Source organism: Accipiter gentilis, chromosome 18 (genome assembly GCF_929443795.1).
Source record: "Accipiter gentilis chromosome 18, bAccGen1.1, whole genome shotgun sequence".
NCBI classification, from domain to species: Eukaryota; Metazoa; Chordata; class Aves; order Accipitriformes; family Accipitridae; genus Astur; species Astur gentilis.
Window position 1 is genome coordinate 20,830,613 of NC_064897.1, and position 15,547 is coordinate 20,846,159.

General features: G+C 42.6%; 1 protein-coding gene across 4 annotated transcripts in view; it reads left to right on the forward strand.

The window, feature by feature from the left end:
• The first annotated feature begins 217 nt into the window (after positions 1–217).
• BRAF (B-Raf proto-oncogene, serine/threonine kinase) overlaps positions 218–15,547 on the forward strand; it is an 89,091-nt gene continuing 73,761 nt past the window's right edge. For 3 of the 4 annotated variants that reach the window (XM_049821512.1, XM_049821509.1, XM_049821510.1), the window contains exon 1: positions 218–552. In XM_049821512.1, the coding sequence (XP_049677469.1) occupies positions 406–552 (147 nt within the window). In that variant the 5' untranslated portion in view covers positions 218–405. Of the gene's footprint in view, positions 553–1,124; positions 2,706–15,547 lie in introns of those variants that run through there. The other variant, XM_049821511.1, reaches the window with a different exon arrangement.

Sequence of the window (15,547 nt, forward strand, 5' to 3'; positions counted from 1 at the left end):
GGGGGGGGTGCGGGGGGGGGGGTTTGCAGCGCACTGAGGCGCCGACTTTGCTCGCGCGCCGCCAGGGGGCGCTGCGGCGGCGGGGGGGCGGGGCAGCAGCGAGGGGGCGGGGCCCGAGCCCACGTTCGAGTTCCCAGGGCGACGGGTGGTCGCGCCGTGACGTCAGGGTGTTTCCCGGTGACGTCAGGCGGCCCATGCGCAGTGGCCGCGGCGGCGATTCTGGGTGACGTCACGGGCCGGGCGTGACGTGCCGGTGGCGCGGGCCGCTGGGAGCTGGCCGGGATCCGCGCTCGCCCCCCTTATCCCCCCCCCCCTCTTCCCACTACGGGTCGCGGCTGGGGGCGTCCCGGCGGCGGGGCCGCGGCTCCCCCCTCCCCCTCCCTCGCCCCAGCGCTTCGATCCAAGATGGCGGCGCTGAGCAGCGGCAGCAGCGCGGAGGGGGCCTCGCTCTTCAACGGGGACATGGAGCCCGAGCCGCCGCCGCCGCCCGCGCTCGGCGCCTGCTACGCGGGGGGCAGCGGCGGCAGCGGCGACCCGGCCATCCCGGAGGAGGTGAGGCCACACGGCGGCTGCGGCGGACACCCGCCCCCCCCGCCGCCGATCGCGCCCCCGCCCCCTCCGGCCGGCCCGCACCCGGGGAACGACGGCGGGCCCGGCCCGGCCCGGCCTGGCGGGGGCGGCGGCGCGGGGCTCGCCGGGGCCCCGCGGGGCACGGTGAGGCGAGGGGCCGGCGGCGGCAGCGGGGATCCCCGGTCCGGGGAGGCCCCGGCCTCCTCCTCCTTCTCCTCCTCCCTCCCCCGCCATCCGGCGGCGGGGACGCCGCTCGCTTCAGCCGCCGCCGGTGATGCGGTGTCGGGGCGGGGAGGCTCCTCTCCTCGCCGCGGCCTCGCTGCCGCCGCGCATCGCCGCCCCCGCCGGCGCCCGCAGGCAGCGCCCGGGGCCCGGGCCCGCGCTGTCCCGGGGGCGGCCCGTGCCGTGCCGTGCCGTGAGGAGGCGCCGCGCCCGGACCCCCGGAGTTGGGGTTTGGGGGGGCACGACCGGGGGTCCGGGGCTTGCCCCGTCCCGCCGCGCTCCGGCCGGGGAGGGGCGGCGGCGGCGGAGGTCACGGTCTGGTTTCACTCGAGCCCACCTGCGCGGCCCTGCTGCCAGGCTGGCTGTTACCTGGCGGCTGTGGCCGGCAGGGCTTTGGGCGGGGGGGGGAGTTGTAGTCGGTGTCCCCCGACGGCTTTGAAACACTCGGGGTCGGGCACGGTTGGTTGCTTTTGTGGGTGCTGGCCTGGCTCACCGTTTCTGCACGAGGAAACGTTAAGGGACGGGGCACTCTGCAGGCACTGGGGGTGTCAGGCCTCTGGGGGGGGTGTGTGTGTGTGTGTGTCTTACATACTTCCTGTGTTTTGGGGCATATTACTTAACTTCCCAATCCCACGGAGAGCGGGCAGTACTACCTGTTTTGCTAGGGTTAAAGTGTAAGTTGCTAACGCTTCTGAACCCTTTTCGGAAGGTGGAATAAAATGTGCCGTAACAGCGCAAGGTATGTTGCAGATTCGAGAACTGTAGGCATAGAAGTCGGAACGAATTGCCAAATGCCATGCATCAAGTCCGTTCTGGAGGTAAATACAGACGCCAGAAGCTCTGCTTTCTTGTTCCGAGCGTTAGTTGCTGAAGATTATTTCGGCTCGGCTTTCCCGACCGTGCCTGTGTAATCGGTACAGGACCTCTCATCTGTGAGCAGAGTCGCATGGCCCTGTGAGGTCCTGAGCCCACCAGGTAACGGCTCCTTGCTGCTCTGGGGGGAGAGCCTCCAGCAAGGAGAATGAGCTGGATTCGGTCATCATCTCACAGAGGGGACCAGTTTGTCTCCCAGCTTACTAGAAAAAGACTTGTCTCTTTACCCATTTTGTTTATAATAGCATAGTGGATTATAGTGGAATTAATGAATTGAGGAGTTTGACAAGTACTAGATCTCATGCTGGGTAGACAGCCAGAAAGGAGAAATAGGGAAGGAGTCTGCCCCTATCGATGCTAGTGAGAGGCGAGATTGATTCCCGCATCTTAAGGAGCTACCGGCTTACTTGCTGAAGGCAGGCCAAACTCAGCAGTATATATGTATTTTACACATAACCAGCAGGGTGATTAAATGCTTTGAGTAATGCAAGTCCAGTCTTACATTTCCTGAGTAAGGAAAAACTCTCAACTGGTTGAGAAACCTGAGTGCCTCAAGAGTGGGGTTTAGCAAATGCTTTCTTTTAGCAGCAAGATGAGGTTAAAAAGCTTCTTGCTGACTTTTATCACCCAGATTGTGCTGCTGCAGCTGTGCATGGAACTGAATTTCTGTTATTTCTGCCATAAAAACACAAATCTCTGTGGAATTGTTTCAATAACTGGTTTATATTGTGGCCGTAGAAACAGTAATATCAATACAGCTGAGCTGGGTAAATAAACTGCAGTGCAGGAGAGAGGAGAGGGGAAAGCAGTGGCAGGAGGCAAGAATTTTTTAAAAAGACCAATTTTCATAGCAAGGGGAATGTTTGTGAAACTGCAATAAGTCACTTGAACTATAGAAATATTTTAGCCTGTGTCAGTTATTAGATTTGACTCCAAATGCTAAATTCTTCTCCCCCTGCCCTGAATATCTTGCATCCCTGCATGAGAGATGGAGAGAGAGGCAGTCTGGTATCTGGAACACCTGCCAACCAGAGAGATTGGTATGTTGCAAGTATGGGTGCATATATTCAAGGTTAGGAAGCGTGTAGGGGTATTCTTGTATTATTTAACAGCAAACTTCTTATACATTGGAAGTACTGAAACACACAAGTCTAAGGCAGAGCTGGTGCTAGAATTTTTATTTTCTGATGTGGTTTAGTTCTTTAGTTAGCTAGTTCTTTCTCAAGTTGTAAGTAATTAAATCTTGTTTACTGTGTAAGTATACTCATTACTTCATCTAAACCTGTACTTTTAATAAAGTTCAAGACAAAAAAATTGCTGATACAGTTAAAATGGAAACTATCCTTAATACTGAAACAAGCCAACCTAAAGTGTAATGCAAATGCAAAGTGACATAAGTCAGAAAAATACTGAAGTGCTTCTGACTGACTCATGGCTCTAATGAAAGTACATGTTCTAGTGTTTTGTTTCATTCCTTCAAGACAAGGTAAATCTAAGCTTTAAAAGGAACCTGGCTGTGGAAACCTGTCAAGGAGCATAACGTCACTTATTTTGAGGGGGTACCTGGAAAGATTTAGTTCCCTATAATCTTTTGGGAACTGCCATCCCGATATCCAGAAGGAAAACCTTCAGTTCTATACTCAGTGTCTAGTCTTAAGAGAGGTGGACAACAAGAATCTCCGACAGACCTTGAAGTAGTCTTAAACAAACTTGTAAGTTGGAGGCCTTTGGTAAAGGAGGTATTCTATATCAAGATTGTAATCGAATGCTTCTGTGTTGGTTAAAACAACCTCAACATTGCTTATGCATTCAAGGGTTGGGGTTTTTAAAAACAAGTTTAAGCCATATCATTCAACTCATGGCCTGTTTTTAATCAAATAATGGATTTAGTTCTTCAGAAGTCGCCTCAGTACCCTAACTGCTGATGTTAAAAATCTTCTTCCCGTAACGAAGTCATTGCATAAGAGCATAATAATTGCTAAAGCATTTTTTTCTGTATTACAATTCAAGATTAGTAGGAGTAACTGCACATGAACTCATATAGTACATTTAGGAAACAGGTACTTCTTGGAGGCATAAGGATTTTAAAAGGGTAGGGGCAAGTGACTTTAGCAGAAATTTTCCTCTTCTGCTTGCTGTTCAGTTGCTGGTGTTGGGAAGCCTAGGATAAGTGCTGGTGTCCAGAGGCACGTAGGTTGGCTTCTTCCCCAGGATGAATTCTTAGGACAAGAGATTGTTTGGATGGAGGGCTTTCAGAGTGTTACAGGGTTGTTGATATAGTAAGGAGTTGTGTGACAGCTGGGAGGAAAGGCTCTGTTCTTTTTGCTAGAGATTATTTACACCGATATTAAATAATTCAAATGGGATTTTCTGTACTCGGACCTTTGTGCCCTGAACTGCTCTTTGGAAGACAAAAATTACTTTGAAGGCTGTGAAGTGAGGGCCTGAGCTGTTGGACAGTCGATACTTTTCTAGATGGCAACGCTGGAATTTGTCCTGCATGAATATTAGTTGTATATTTAGAAACCTTAATCTTATAAAACAGGTTTAAGAAGAAGAATAAAATGCATAGAATGAAAAGGTGCCTCTAACCTTATAATATGAAGTGGTGGGTTCTCATAAAGTAACATAGGTACACTGAGGAAAAACTGGCGTTGTTTTTGTTGCAGTAACATTTAGGGAACCTGTCATGCTAGGAATTAGAATAACTTTCCTTTTAAGTTTCTATTTCTCTGAAGATTTTACAATTAAACGTGCTACTTACTTGGAAAGTTGAAACAATATAAGCGGGTTTTTTTACTTCATTGCTTTTGTAGTTTTGGGAATACATTTTATGTTGAATCTCAATTATGTTTCATTGCATTTGTGTTCAGTGATTGAGCTAACTTTATAGTCTGTGAATGACATCCTATTTAATTGTGAGGACAAGTTAAACTTTAGCTACAAGATGCTTCATAACCAGCTAATATTCTGCGGGAGTATATCTCAAAAGATAAGTGAAATAATTCTTTTTTGTTTTGCACAGCAGAGGAAAGGCCTTAGCTGAATACTATGTCTGACTCTGGGTCACAGGTTCTGGAAATACATGCTCTAGTAGGGGAGAGCCTAGAGAAGAAAAATAGGGGTGATCTGGAGTCTAGAATATCAGAGCTTTGGGGAAAGACTGAAAAAAAAATGTGGTTATTTAAAAAAGAAATGGAAGTTGTCAAATCTGATGCAAAGAGGAATTAAAATTACTTGTTCTTGAGGCTTGTGGCAATTACTATCAGAAGTACCACATTTAAATGGTAGCAGAAGAGATGGTTGCACATTACTATTAGACCTTTTTCTTCATAGTGAAGTGTGAAAATAGACTCTCTTAACTCATTTATAAAATGTCCGTTAAAAGATTCCATCACCTCCACAGGCAAACATATGTCAGGAGTGATGGGGGAAAGTTGATCCAAGTGTAGAAAAGATGATGGCTTTGATAACCTCTTGTCTTTTTTTTCCTTAGGCTTTTTATGATTTATTTGTGGCAAGGTAGATCGAACGTTAGAACACAACCTTGAAATACTTGAGTTTAGCAGGGATATTAAAGAGATTTCTGCTTATGATGCTTTTCCCAAAAGGCAATAGGATTAACAGCTCTGTTTTGTGGCAGCTTCTTTGATTACACAAAACTTGCTTAATGGAGTAGTGGCTCCTTCTGAAAAGTTTTGATGTCTTGGGAGGCTTGTTTCTTGTCTCTGTGGATATCTGCAAACTGGTTGGGTACAAAGTGTTTGGTACTGAGTTTCTTGTTAGTTTATGTTGTTACATAAAGCCAGTAATGCTATTCCCATTTTTATTTTGTTGTAGTTGTTAAACTCAGAGACCTCTTATTTTTAAAGTGGTTCTAATAATAGCCTTCTTGACACTTGTTTAGCCAGGAAAGGCAATTCTTTTGTTGCATGCAGTTAAAAATACTGTAGACCAAATAAGATTTGGTTTTTTATGGAGATATCTTTTGATGGTAGCTGTTTATAAAAACAAACTGAAAAAAGCCCAGATTTCCTTAAAGCTCCAATATTCCACTATGTTTTGTTAGTTTGTAACAGATCTATAGTTCAGTTTTATTTTTCTATCTATAGAAAACTTGACTGCATTAAATATTTTGGAGGGCATTTCAATTAGAAGGAAATATAATTTTATTTGTACTTCCAAGGGAAACAAAAGAAGGTTTCGAATGATCATGATATTGCTAATTCTTTTCCAATCCAGCCTTACACAGAAGCTGCTTCAGGTTTAAGAGGGTTTTTTTGGAGATACTTTTTGGTCAAGTGTAAGTTTTATGTCAGTTTTGTTTTCAGTTTGAACCGCTCACTTTTGAAGGGTGGTGTAATGTACAATATAGTAGAAATGCTCTGTCATAACCGTAGTCGCTAACGGTTGCTGCTGCTCCCTATCCCTGCAGTTACACTGAAGTCAATCAAATGGTGCTCAGCCACCCAGAGCGGGAGGTTTTGCCGTTTCCTGTGCCTGTGTCGGGCCGCTCAGCCAGATCTGCTCCCTTGTGCCAAATTGGTACCACGTAGGTCCTTTCCTACGCTGATTCAACTCACTAACGCTGAAGAAAATTGGCATCGCTTTTGCCAGTTCAGTTTTCCACAAGCTTAGCGAACTGAATCTCCTCAACATGGCACCCAATGAGCTCCAAAACTCTTGTGAGACAAAAAGGAATGTGGTTGGGGGAGTAGTGGTAGTATGGTGGGGGTTTTCCCCCCTCCTTTTTTTTTTTTTTTTTTAAGATCATATTTGTCCCATGAAACTGCACTGGCCTTCATTTCATTTTTTATATTTGAATGGGAAGTCTTGTTCAGCTGAGGCTTCCTTAGCTGGGCTTACCAGGTTTAGATCCTGATGTGTTAGGTCTTTATGGTCTTGAGCTTCCCATACTAGGTTGTAACAATCTTACTTGGTCTCTCTGGATTGCTTCTGAGCATACCTTTCACAGAAATGTGATTACATGCCATAGTTTTTCCAGTGTGCCAGGGATGTGGAGGTCCTCTATGAGGTTCTTGTACAGTAAGTATAGTTTTCCAACAGCTTTGACAACATGAGAGTTCTAGGTACAGTATTTAGTTTTTTGAAGTGTGAGATAGTTTTCATAATTTTCAACTGTTCACACATCGGTGTGTGTGAACGCAGCTACTTTCTCATAGCTAGTGCAGGACACAAGTCAGTATGCAGTATACGTGTTTCTTTGCTTCAGCTTTTTTATTCCAGTTGCTCTTGAGCTTTTTGGGCATATAATGGAATCCTCCTAATCTTCCCTTCTGTGCACAGCTTCTTTCCAAAACAGTAGAATACATATTTGTGCAACTGATTTCCTCTTCTGTGGCCAGTGCTAAAATTAAACAAGGCTGCCTGATGCAGAATTACGTGCCTTTTCTTCTTTTTTTCCTGTTTGAACCCCTTGCTGCAAGTTTTTGGCTTGTTACGCCACCTCTTTAGCATTTGTGTGTTTTGAAGGAGGGGCAACAGTGCCTTTCTTTATTCTGTTTCTGATGACATTTTATGAATGTGGACCCTAGCAAAAAAAGGTGAAACAGGCAAAGGTCTAAGTTTTAACCATTGAGGCAGGAGTTTTCAGGGAACAGTGCTGCCAGCTGTCATCACACCATGATACTCCCCAACCCACGTGAACATTAAAGATCAGAAAACAGAACCTGTGCTCTTTTCAAAATGGAGCTTGTTGTGCAGTGTGGGTATAGTGCTCGGTTTCAAATGGATTCTCTACACTATTGATAATGAATTCAGGAGTTCATAGGAATATGTTTGGGCACTGAAGGAAGCTTTTTGTTTTCTAAGGTTCTGATCAAGTGAAATATTTTTGTGGGGTCTCCCAGTATACCTGCAAAAAATTTGGTATGAAGAGGCAGTTCAATTTCTACATGAAGGGTACCAACTTTCTTTAAAATCTTTCTTCTAGGAGGCAAGGAAGTAAGGTTGTTAATGAACAAAATGTACTTACTGTTTGAAAATGTGTTGTGTAACTAAATGGCTAGGAATTTTTTTTACTGCGAAAAGGGGGATACCAGCTCTAATATCTTCATCTGTTACTTAGGCTCCTTAAACAGTATAGTCATTAGTAAAGCTGTTGTTAAATACACTGATAAGTAGTAAATACTTTTCAAATGCAGTTACACTGTGTTCAGTCAACATTTCTGACATTTGGAGCACAGGCTTGGTAACTTTTTTTTACTTTATTTCAGATAAAGGGATTGTTTTGAGGGTAGGCAAGTCTGAGTAGTGTGTCTAGTTTTTTTAATCTCTAGTACTAGTTATTCACTAATGGTGTTTGAAAAGCACTATAAGATCAACATGAAATAAATAATGAAATAAAATACATCATTATGACTTCAAGAAGTTGGTACTACCGAGGTGTTTGAAACTGGGTGGTTGTATATTGGTGCCTCAATCTTTGAACTGGTTTTGTGAAATTATGCATTAAATCTTAATAGGTCAAACATTCTCTCTAATTAGTTGTAAGTAATGTAGATTTAAATGTGAGTCTTTAGCATTGTCTGAGGTAGCTTTCAGAAAGTATTTCTTTAAGGAGTCTCGTAATTTTGCTAGAATACAATTTGTAAATGCTAATAAAGTCTCTTATGACATTTTTAAGCTTATGTACATCGTTGAAAATTGATGTAACTTTTTCCAGTCTCTTGATTTGGTAGTTATAGGTTATAAGTCTTGCAGCAGGTTTTATGTACATATTTGATCAGCTGAAGTTTGACTGAGTCAAATGAAAGTAGCTTTTTCAGTGGGATTTGAATTTTTTTCAGTTTTCTAAACTAGAATGTTTTCAACATCCTTCCATGGTAGCTGTGGTATCTTGGTTTGGATTTTTTTTTCTTTAAAATCTTGAACCCTACAATGGGTGGAAGGGAGTCAATTCTACCTTTTAAATGATTTCATTTTTCATATTGGTACTAGGGTTACTAAGGCAGCATGGTCTGCTGAGTAGAACGTGGAATGCCATTTAGGAGAATGTGGTTTCTGTGGCAGTTTCTATTTGTGACTGTTTTCTGTGACTGGGAACAAATTACTTGTGTTTTACAAATAAAAAAAAACCAAGTACATTTGCTGTATTTCAGGTTTTGAGACCTGTTTGTGATAAAAATGGGATACCTCAGTTACTTTATTGTATCACAGATATTTCTGGACAAACAGAATATATTTATACTTGACTAACAATTCCAGCTGTCTCTTGCATTTTCTAACCGGTTGGTGGAAAACACATGCACAGCATAGTAATAGTTTAGTGGTGGAATATTGCAAAGTGTATAACAAATTATTTTATGGATTGATAACATGAACTTTTAAATAGGTGCTGATTATCTTTTCTGGATAGTCTAATTAATTGTGTGCTCTGGCAAGGAGAGAGCAGAATAAGTTCTGTAGTTCAGCCAAGACTGAGTTTATTTGTTTTGTCATTTTAATTAACGTGACCCAAGCTGTCTAAGAGCTCTGCTCAACTAGCGTTTGCTTCTTATAGGCAATTATTTTAATTAGCTGGTTGGCTGCTTGCTTTCCATCACAAATATGACTTGTCTTCAGCTTAAGGTGTGTGGAGAAATAGTCTGGTGTGTATGCACGATAGTCTTTTTTCAAATTTCACTGCTGTATGGATTTAACACATCAAGAGTCGGTGGTGGTTATCTCTCTAACGCAAAAGTGCATTCTTAAATAAGTTAGGAAATCTGGATAGGGGTGTTTTTCCCTTTCGTTTCTTTTTTTTTTAAAAAAAACCTGAGACTGTCTAGGAAGGAGTTGTTAAATTCATAAATATAAATACAGTGAATTGTACAAGAACTTGATCTGTGCATGATCCTCATGACTACTGAATTAGTACCAAAGTGAATAAAAGAGGCTAGTAGTAATGCAGCACAAAAGCCTTGAGGAATGTGGAATTAAAGATTTAGTTAGATCAAAGAAAGCTGTGCAACTGGTGGTGAATGATTTAAATGAAGGATACAGACACCTTTTATTTTTCACACTCTGCTGTTCTACTGTGGTAGAAAACATTTGTTAACTTTCCTTTTTATAGTGCTTGGAGGCAAATTCTACTTAGCAGCAAGCAGCAAAGATGGCAGTTGATGGAAAAAGTCAGGGAATGAAAGAGAATTGAAACCTAAACGTGAAGGCTGCTGCTTCTTCATGGTAGCCTGAATCCATCAAACTGTGGGCTGTAGAGAAGAAAGGTGACTTTTTGCACCAGCTCAGGTGGTCGCTGGGTCCTTTGCCAAGCTGTTTCAGCAGAAAACTAACCTTGACAAAGAGAACAATTTTCTGCTTGTTTAGTGTACTGAAATATTTCAGCCGAAGGTTTAAGTTCTGGAGAAAGAGTAAGGAAGGGAACAGGGGTAAACAGCCAAGGACAATATGATAATTGTACCCACCTTCTAAGTTGATGTCAGCTGCAAAGCAACCACTGCCTAAGACTCTTGGTGACTTTGTTCTTATAAAGAAACTGCTTGGTTATGTTACAAGGGTAGACTTTATTAAGCTTTATCCTTTACAGATTATCATTGTATTTAAAAAAATATTTTTAAACACTTGTAAGAAGTAAGGAACATTTGAAGTCTGAACTTTTTTGTTAAAGAGGAGGCAGCCTAAGAGGCAAAGGTCTGACAGACTGAAAGGGTATTTATTCTGCTTTAAGAGTGGAGCTGAATGATGAGTAATTCAATTTTCATTTAGAATTAAACAAAAGAAAATAAATAGATTACTCTCAGCTGCAACTGATGGTTTGCAAATAAATGAAAAATGCAAGAATATTAAGTAAAAACTAAGTGTTAGTAATACAAGGATTGCGTGTGGTGGAAGTCCTCTGGTAAAGAAAGCAAGTCTTTATTGAATGTGTTTGTCTTAGAATCACAGACTTAGCCTTCCACTTATTTTTTCAATGGAGTTTCTGCTGCTAACTCCTCAAAGATGATACTCTGATACTTGAGCCTTAACTTGGTCATATGTTTCCTAGGTTTTTGGCATAGGGAGAGAGTTGCTGGATGTTTGGTTTTGGTGGGGTTTTTTTTGCTTAATGGGAACAGTGTCACAACAGACAGTTGAAAACCTGCATTACTGGTTACAGGAGGTTAAGAATTGGCCTTTCCGTCCTAAAAAAATGTTACCTGTTAAATGGAAAATAGTTTTTATCTTAAAGCCTTTTTAATATTTTACTAGCTGCTGTGCTTACAGCAGATGCCTGCTGATCACATTACTGTATTAGCTGACCTAGTTATGATCCTAGTCATTAGACGGGATGGTACAAAAAATGTTGTATCTTTTCTTGAGGATTTTCTTTCTTGAACCTACTATTATACATCTTCACCAAGGCCATTCTTCAGTCTGTAAAAAGATTTTTGTGGAAAAAGAGGTGCTGGCTCCTTTTTCTCTTGGCTACAGTAACTTCTGTAGATGTTGTTGTCTGTAACTAATTTACTATTCTGTGATGGTAAATTTTTCTGGACTCATTCTGAACTGTCTAGCTAGCCAACAATGAAAATACACTGTCAAAATTTGTATCTCAGACATTGTAAAGAAGCTGCAATAAAAATGATTCCCCAACATTAATAAAAAGTTGGGGAAGATAAACTAGGAAAGGCAGCCTCAATGCTGATGGTCATGTCACTTGTGTAAACTCTGATGTGAAATCCATTGCAATCTGGTTTTCAATTCAGTAATGTTTTTCAGCTGTTAGTATTTTTCACACGTTTATTAAAAAGTTTAATTACACTGTTGAAAATGTGGTAAGCATGAAGAGCCAGCATAGAGTAGGAAAAATGCAAAAATTAACACAGTGGGTGTGCGAGTTGAGAGAAGCTTCCACTGAGAGACAGAGAAGAGCTAGAGCCTGAATTATAGGAAGAAGGAAAGGACTATCCTTCCCAGTGTATGCGCATGTTCCAATGGATGACTGCAGAAATGAAAAGCAAGCTTTGTAAGAGGCAAGAGGACTGGAACCATTCAAGATTGGGGGGGGGGGGGGGGAGAATCTCAAGAAAAGATACCAAATGTGAGGAAGAGGTAACAGTGATTTTCAGCAAAGAAAATGGAAGATGCAAACTCTGCATCTTGACATGCGAATGCTGAGGTGGGGTCCTCATACGTCCTCTTACCTCTCATTCACTCTAACACTTCACTTTCAAGTTCAGACGTTAATCCGGCTAAGAACGATCTCATACATGACAGCTTTCTGAAGCGTTTTCTGACAAAGTGTATCCTAGCTCAGTGGACCAAACTACTGAAGTGGTTATGTACAATAGAAGCCTGAAGGGACTGATTAAAATAGTATTGGATAGGTATTGATGATTTTTGTCCTACTTATAAAACAGTTTCCAAGTCAAATGGTGATTTTTTTTTTTTAATATTTTTTTTTTTCAAATTACCTAGTTGGTTCTATCAAAGTATTCTCCATCATCACCAAGTGTGATAATCCAAATGCAGGACTGTGCCTGGACAAATAATGGCTTTTTTTTCTTTACAGAATAGATTTGAATTCTCGGATGTCTTCTACCAAATGTAAATCATACAGCTTAGAGTTGGGATGAGCTGCAAGATTTAAGTACTGATGCCAGGTGCAAAAAGTATAAAAGATAGTTTGCTTTGTGCTGTCTCAGGCACTGTGTATTTTGACAGGCAGCAAAGGATGCGAAAATAACTTTGTGGCTTATAGCCTTGCATTTGTGGAGCCATAGTCTTCTCTGAATAGAATGGATTTAGGCTTCTACTGTATCTGACTTGCCTCTGGCTTGAAATAGGTCATCATCTTTATTACATTGCAAGGGAGTGCTTATTTGCAAAATTAATGCACGGTTATCCACAATAGGCAGATACAAGTTGATATATTCCAGTATATCTGGAACGTTTCCAGACTTCTGGCTGCCTGTGTCCATGTTAGCCTGCGTCAGCTTCCTTGTGTCAGCAGCACTAAAAGGAGAATCAAATCTAATCTCTTGTGAAGGAGAATAACCTTAACCTAATGCTACCAGATAGGATAGAAAAATTTATTTGAGGCTTTTTTTGGAAAAATGGTAAGATTATCCAAGCTCTAAAGGTTTCATTACTTTTTCATGGAACTACAATGAAACAGTGTGTCTCTGTCCTGGTTTTGGCTGGGGTACAGTTAATTTTCTTTATAGTAGCTAGTATGGGACTTGTTTTGGATTTGTGCTGAAAACAGTGTTGGTCATTCAGGGATGTTTTCGTTGCTGCTGAGCAGTGCTCACCCAGAGCCAAGGGCTTTTCTGCTCCTCACCCCACCCCACCAGCGAGGAGGCTGGGGGGGCACAAGGAGTTGGAGGGGACACAGCCGGGACAGCTGACACTGACTGACCCAAGGGATACCCCAGACCGCAGGACGTCATGCCCAGAAATAAAAGCTGAGGGAAGAAGGAAGGGGGGGACGTTCGGAGCGATGGCGTTTGTCTTCCCAAGTCCCCGTTAGGCGTGCTGGAGCCCTGCTGTCCTGGAGATGGCTGAACACCTGCCTGCCCGTGGGAAGTGGGGAAGGAATTCCTTGGTTTGCTTTGCTTGTGTGCGTGGCTTTTGCTTTACTTATTAAACTGCCTTGATCTCAGCCCATGAGTCTGCTCACTTTTACCCTTCTGATTCTCTCCCCCATCCCACCAGAGGGGAGTGAGCGAGCGGTTGTGTGGGGCTTAGTTGCTGGCGGGGGTTAAACCAGGACAGTCTCAAATAGCCGTGCCCCTTCCTGTGGGAAGGGACTGGACTTGCAAGTGGACAGTACTAGGTGCATTGCAGATTTACTTCAGAATACATTAAGATTTCTAGCAACTGTCTCTTAGGCTGGCATTGATTTTTGTTTTTCTGCAAGATACTCGGCAGTTGTGGTTTTATGGTTTTCTACAGGTGTGGAGTTTCATAAGTGTAATGGAGTGCTCATAAGAGTAACAAAAAGTAGGTCTGTTCTTTCTTAATGACCAGCAGGTTTCCTTTTACTTCTAGAGGAAAGTGTGGATAAAGGGATTACTGTGAGATCTTGAGGAAGGAATGGTATTAGTGTGTATGCATTTAACTTGAAAAACTTGGTTTTATTCTGTTGTCTAGGAGCAAGCTCTTTGGTCCAGAACTGATTGCTAAAAGGATTCCGTATTTCATGTTTTTGCCGTCTCTGCTGTTAGGTTGTTCTTTGCTGCTGTCCTGGAACGCGTGTCCTTATGGGGAATGAGACACTTACGAAAATCCTAGGCAATTTTTGTACGCTTAGGCTTTATTTGGACAGTTGAAAGAAACCTGTATGTCTGTGAGTGCTACTGAACACAAGAGATTTAATTCTTAAGACCTAGTGTTTCAGGTTTTTTCCACAGAGATGATGGGGATATGTCTTGGCTCAAAGCCTGTAAGGCTGGGCTGGTGCACATGATGCAAACTTAGCTGAGTTATCTGAACAAGCAAGTCTGCAAGGAGAAAAGACAGGGTGAAGTTGCTGGCTCTGCTGGCTGTGTAAGTGCAGCAGGTATGGTGTATTTTTTGTGAGGCGGAAGCTGTGGGCACTGTGGTGTGCAGAAGCAGACGTTTTCAAGTCGCATGAGGTCACTTGCACAAAGCACCAGTTCCGAATTCCAGTTAGGAAAAGGCTTGAGTTCCTTCAATTGAATTGAAGTAGTCATAGATCCTGCATAGTAGGATGCAATATATTTGCACAGGGGTTGATTCTCAAGGAGCTAGCTAGTTAAGGGTTGCTCCGGACCACAAAAAAACTGTATAAGTATATTCACCGATATGGGAAGCCAGAAGGTAAGTTTTCTGTAAGTAAAAATAAGTAGAAGTTGCCACATAAAGGGAAACTGCGAAGCTTGGAAATTTGCCATGGCATCTGTGTTCTTGTGCGTACTTGATTAGGGATAGAGTATGCTAGTCAGTACTAGATTTGTGAAAGTTTTTTCAGCTTGTCAGAAGACTTTTGATGAATATGGCACACAAAATAGGTTTTCCATTTCTGTGAGCAACAAGTAATGATTTGGTGTGATGGTTGACTTTGATAAATTTCCTTCTGCCTTCAGCGTACTTTTAACTGTGTGAATAGCCTTTCTAAGATGATAGAAATCCATATTAAGTTTGGCTGTAAGATTCACTTGTGGAAAGGCTCTCTGTGTAGTGCACAGATGTATAGTAGGTAATTCAGGGCACTGTTTTCAGCTCTTCTGAGCAATGTTGTCTTCCATTAGACTTTGATTTCAGCTTCTTCAGGTGAAGACATTTTTTACCATAGCCTGGCAGCTGACAGTAAGTTTGATATTTTATTTTTTTATTATTATTATTTTTATTTTTTAAATTTTCTTCATTTGTCACTCAGTTTTTGCTCTTGTCATGATATTAACTTAGCAGGAAGATTTCTGCCTTTGTTAGAGGCTGTTTGATTCTCTTGCCAACATCTCCTAAATAACATGCTTCCGTTGTGCATATTGCTGTTGCTCAGTTATGTTTGTTATTCAGTGTCTTTACTGTAAGAGAAGAGAGAAGCAATGTTGTGGTTATGGACACACAATAGAAAACAATGTACGACCAAGGAAGCTATTCATTATCAATCTTTAAAAAAGTATTGGGAAACTTATCTGACAGGTTCATTCTATTTGGCACTGGTGAGGCCACACCTGGAGTGCTGTGTCCAGTTCCAGGCTTCCCAGTACACAAGGGACATGGCTATACTGGAGAGTGAAGTCCAGTGAAGGGCTAGAAAGATCATTAAGGGTTGGTGAAAGGAAGACAGGTTTCTCAGGGAGGCTGTGGAGTCTCCATTCGTGGAGATACTCAAAAGCAATCTGGACACGGTCCCTCCTGCTTGAGGAGGAGGTTGGACCAGATGATCTCCAGAGGTCCTTTCCAACCTCAA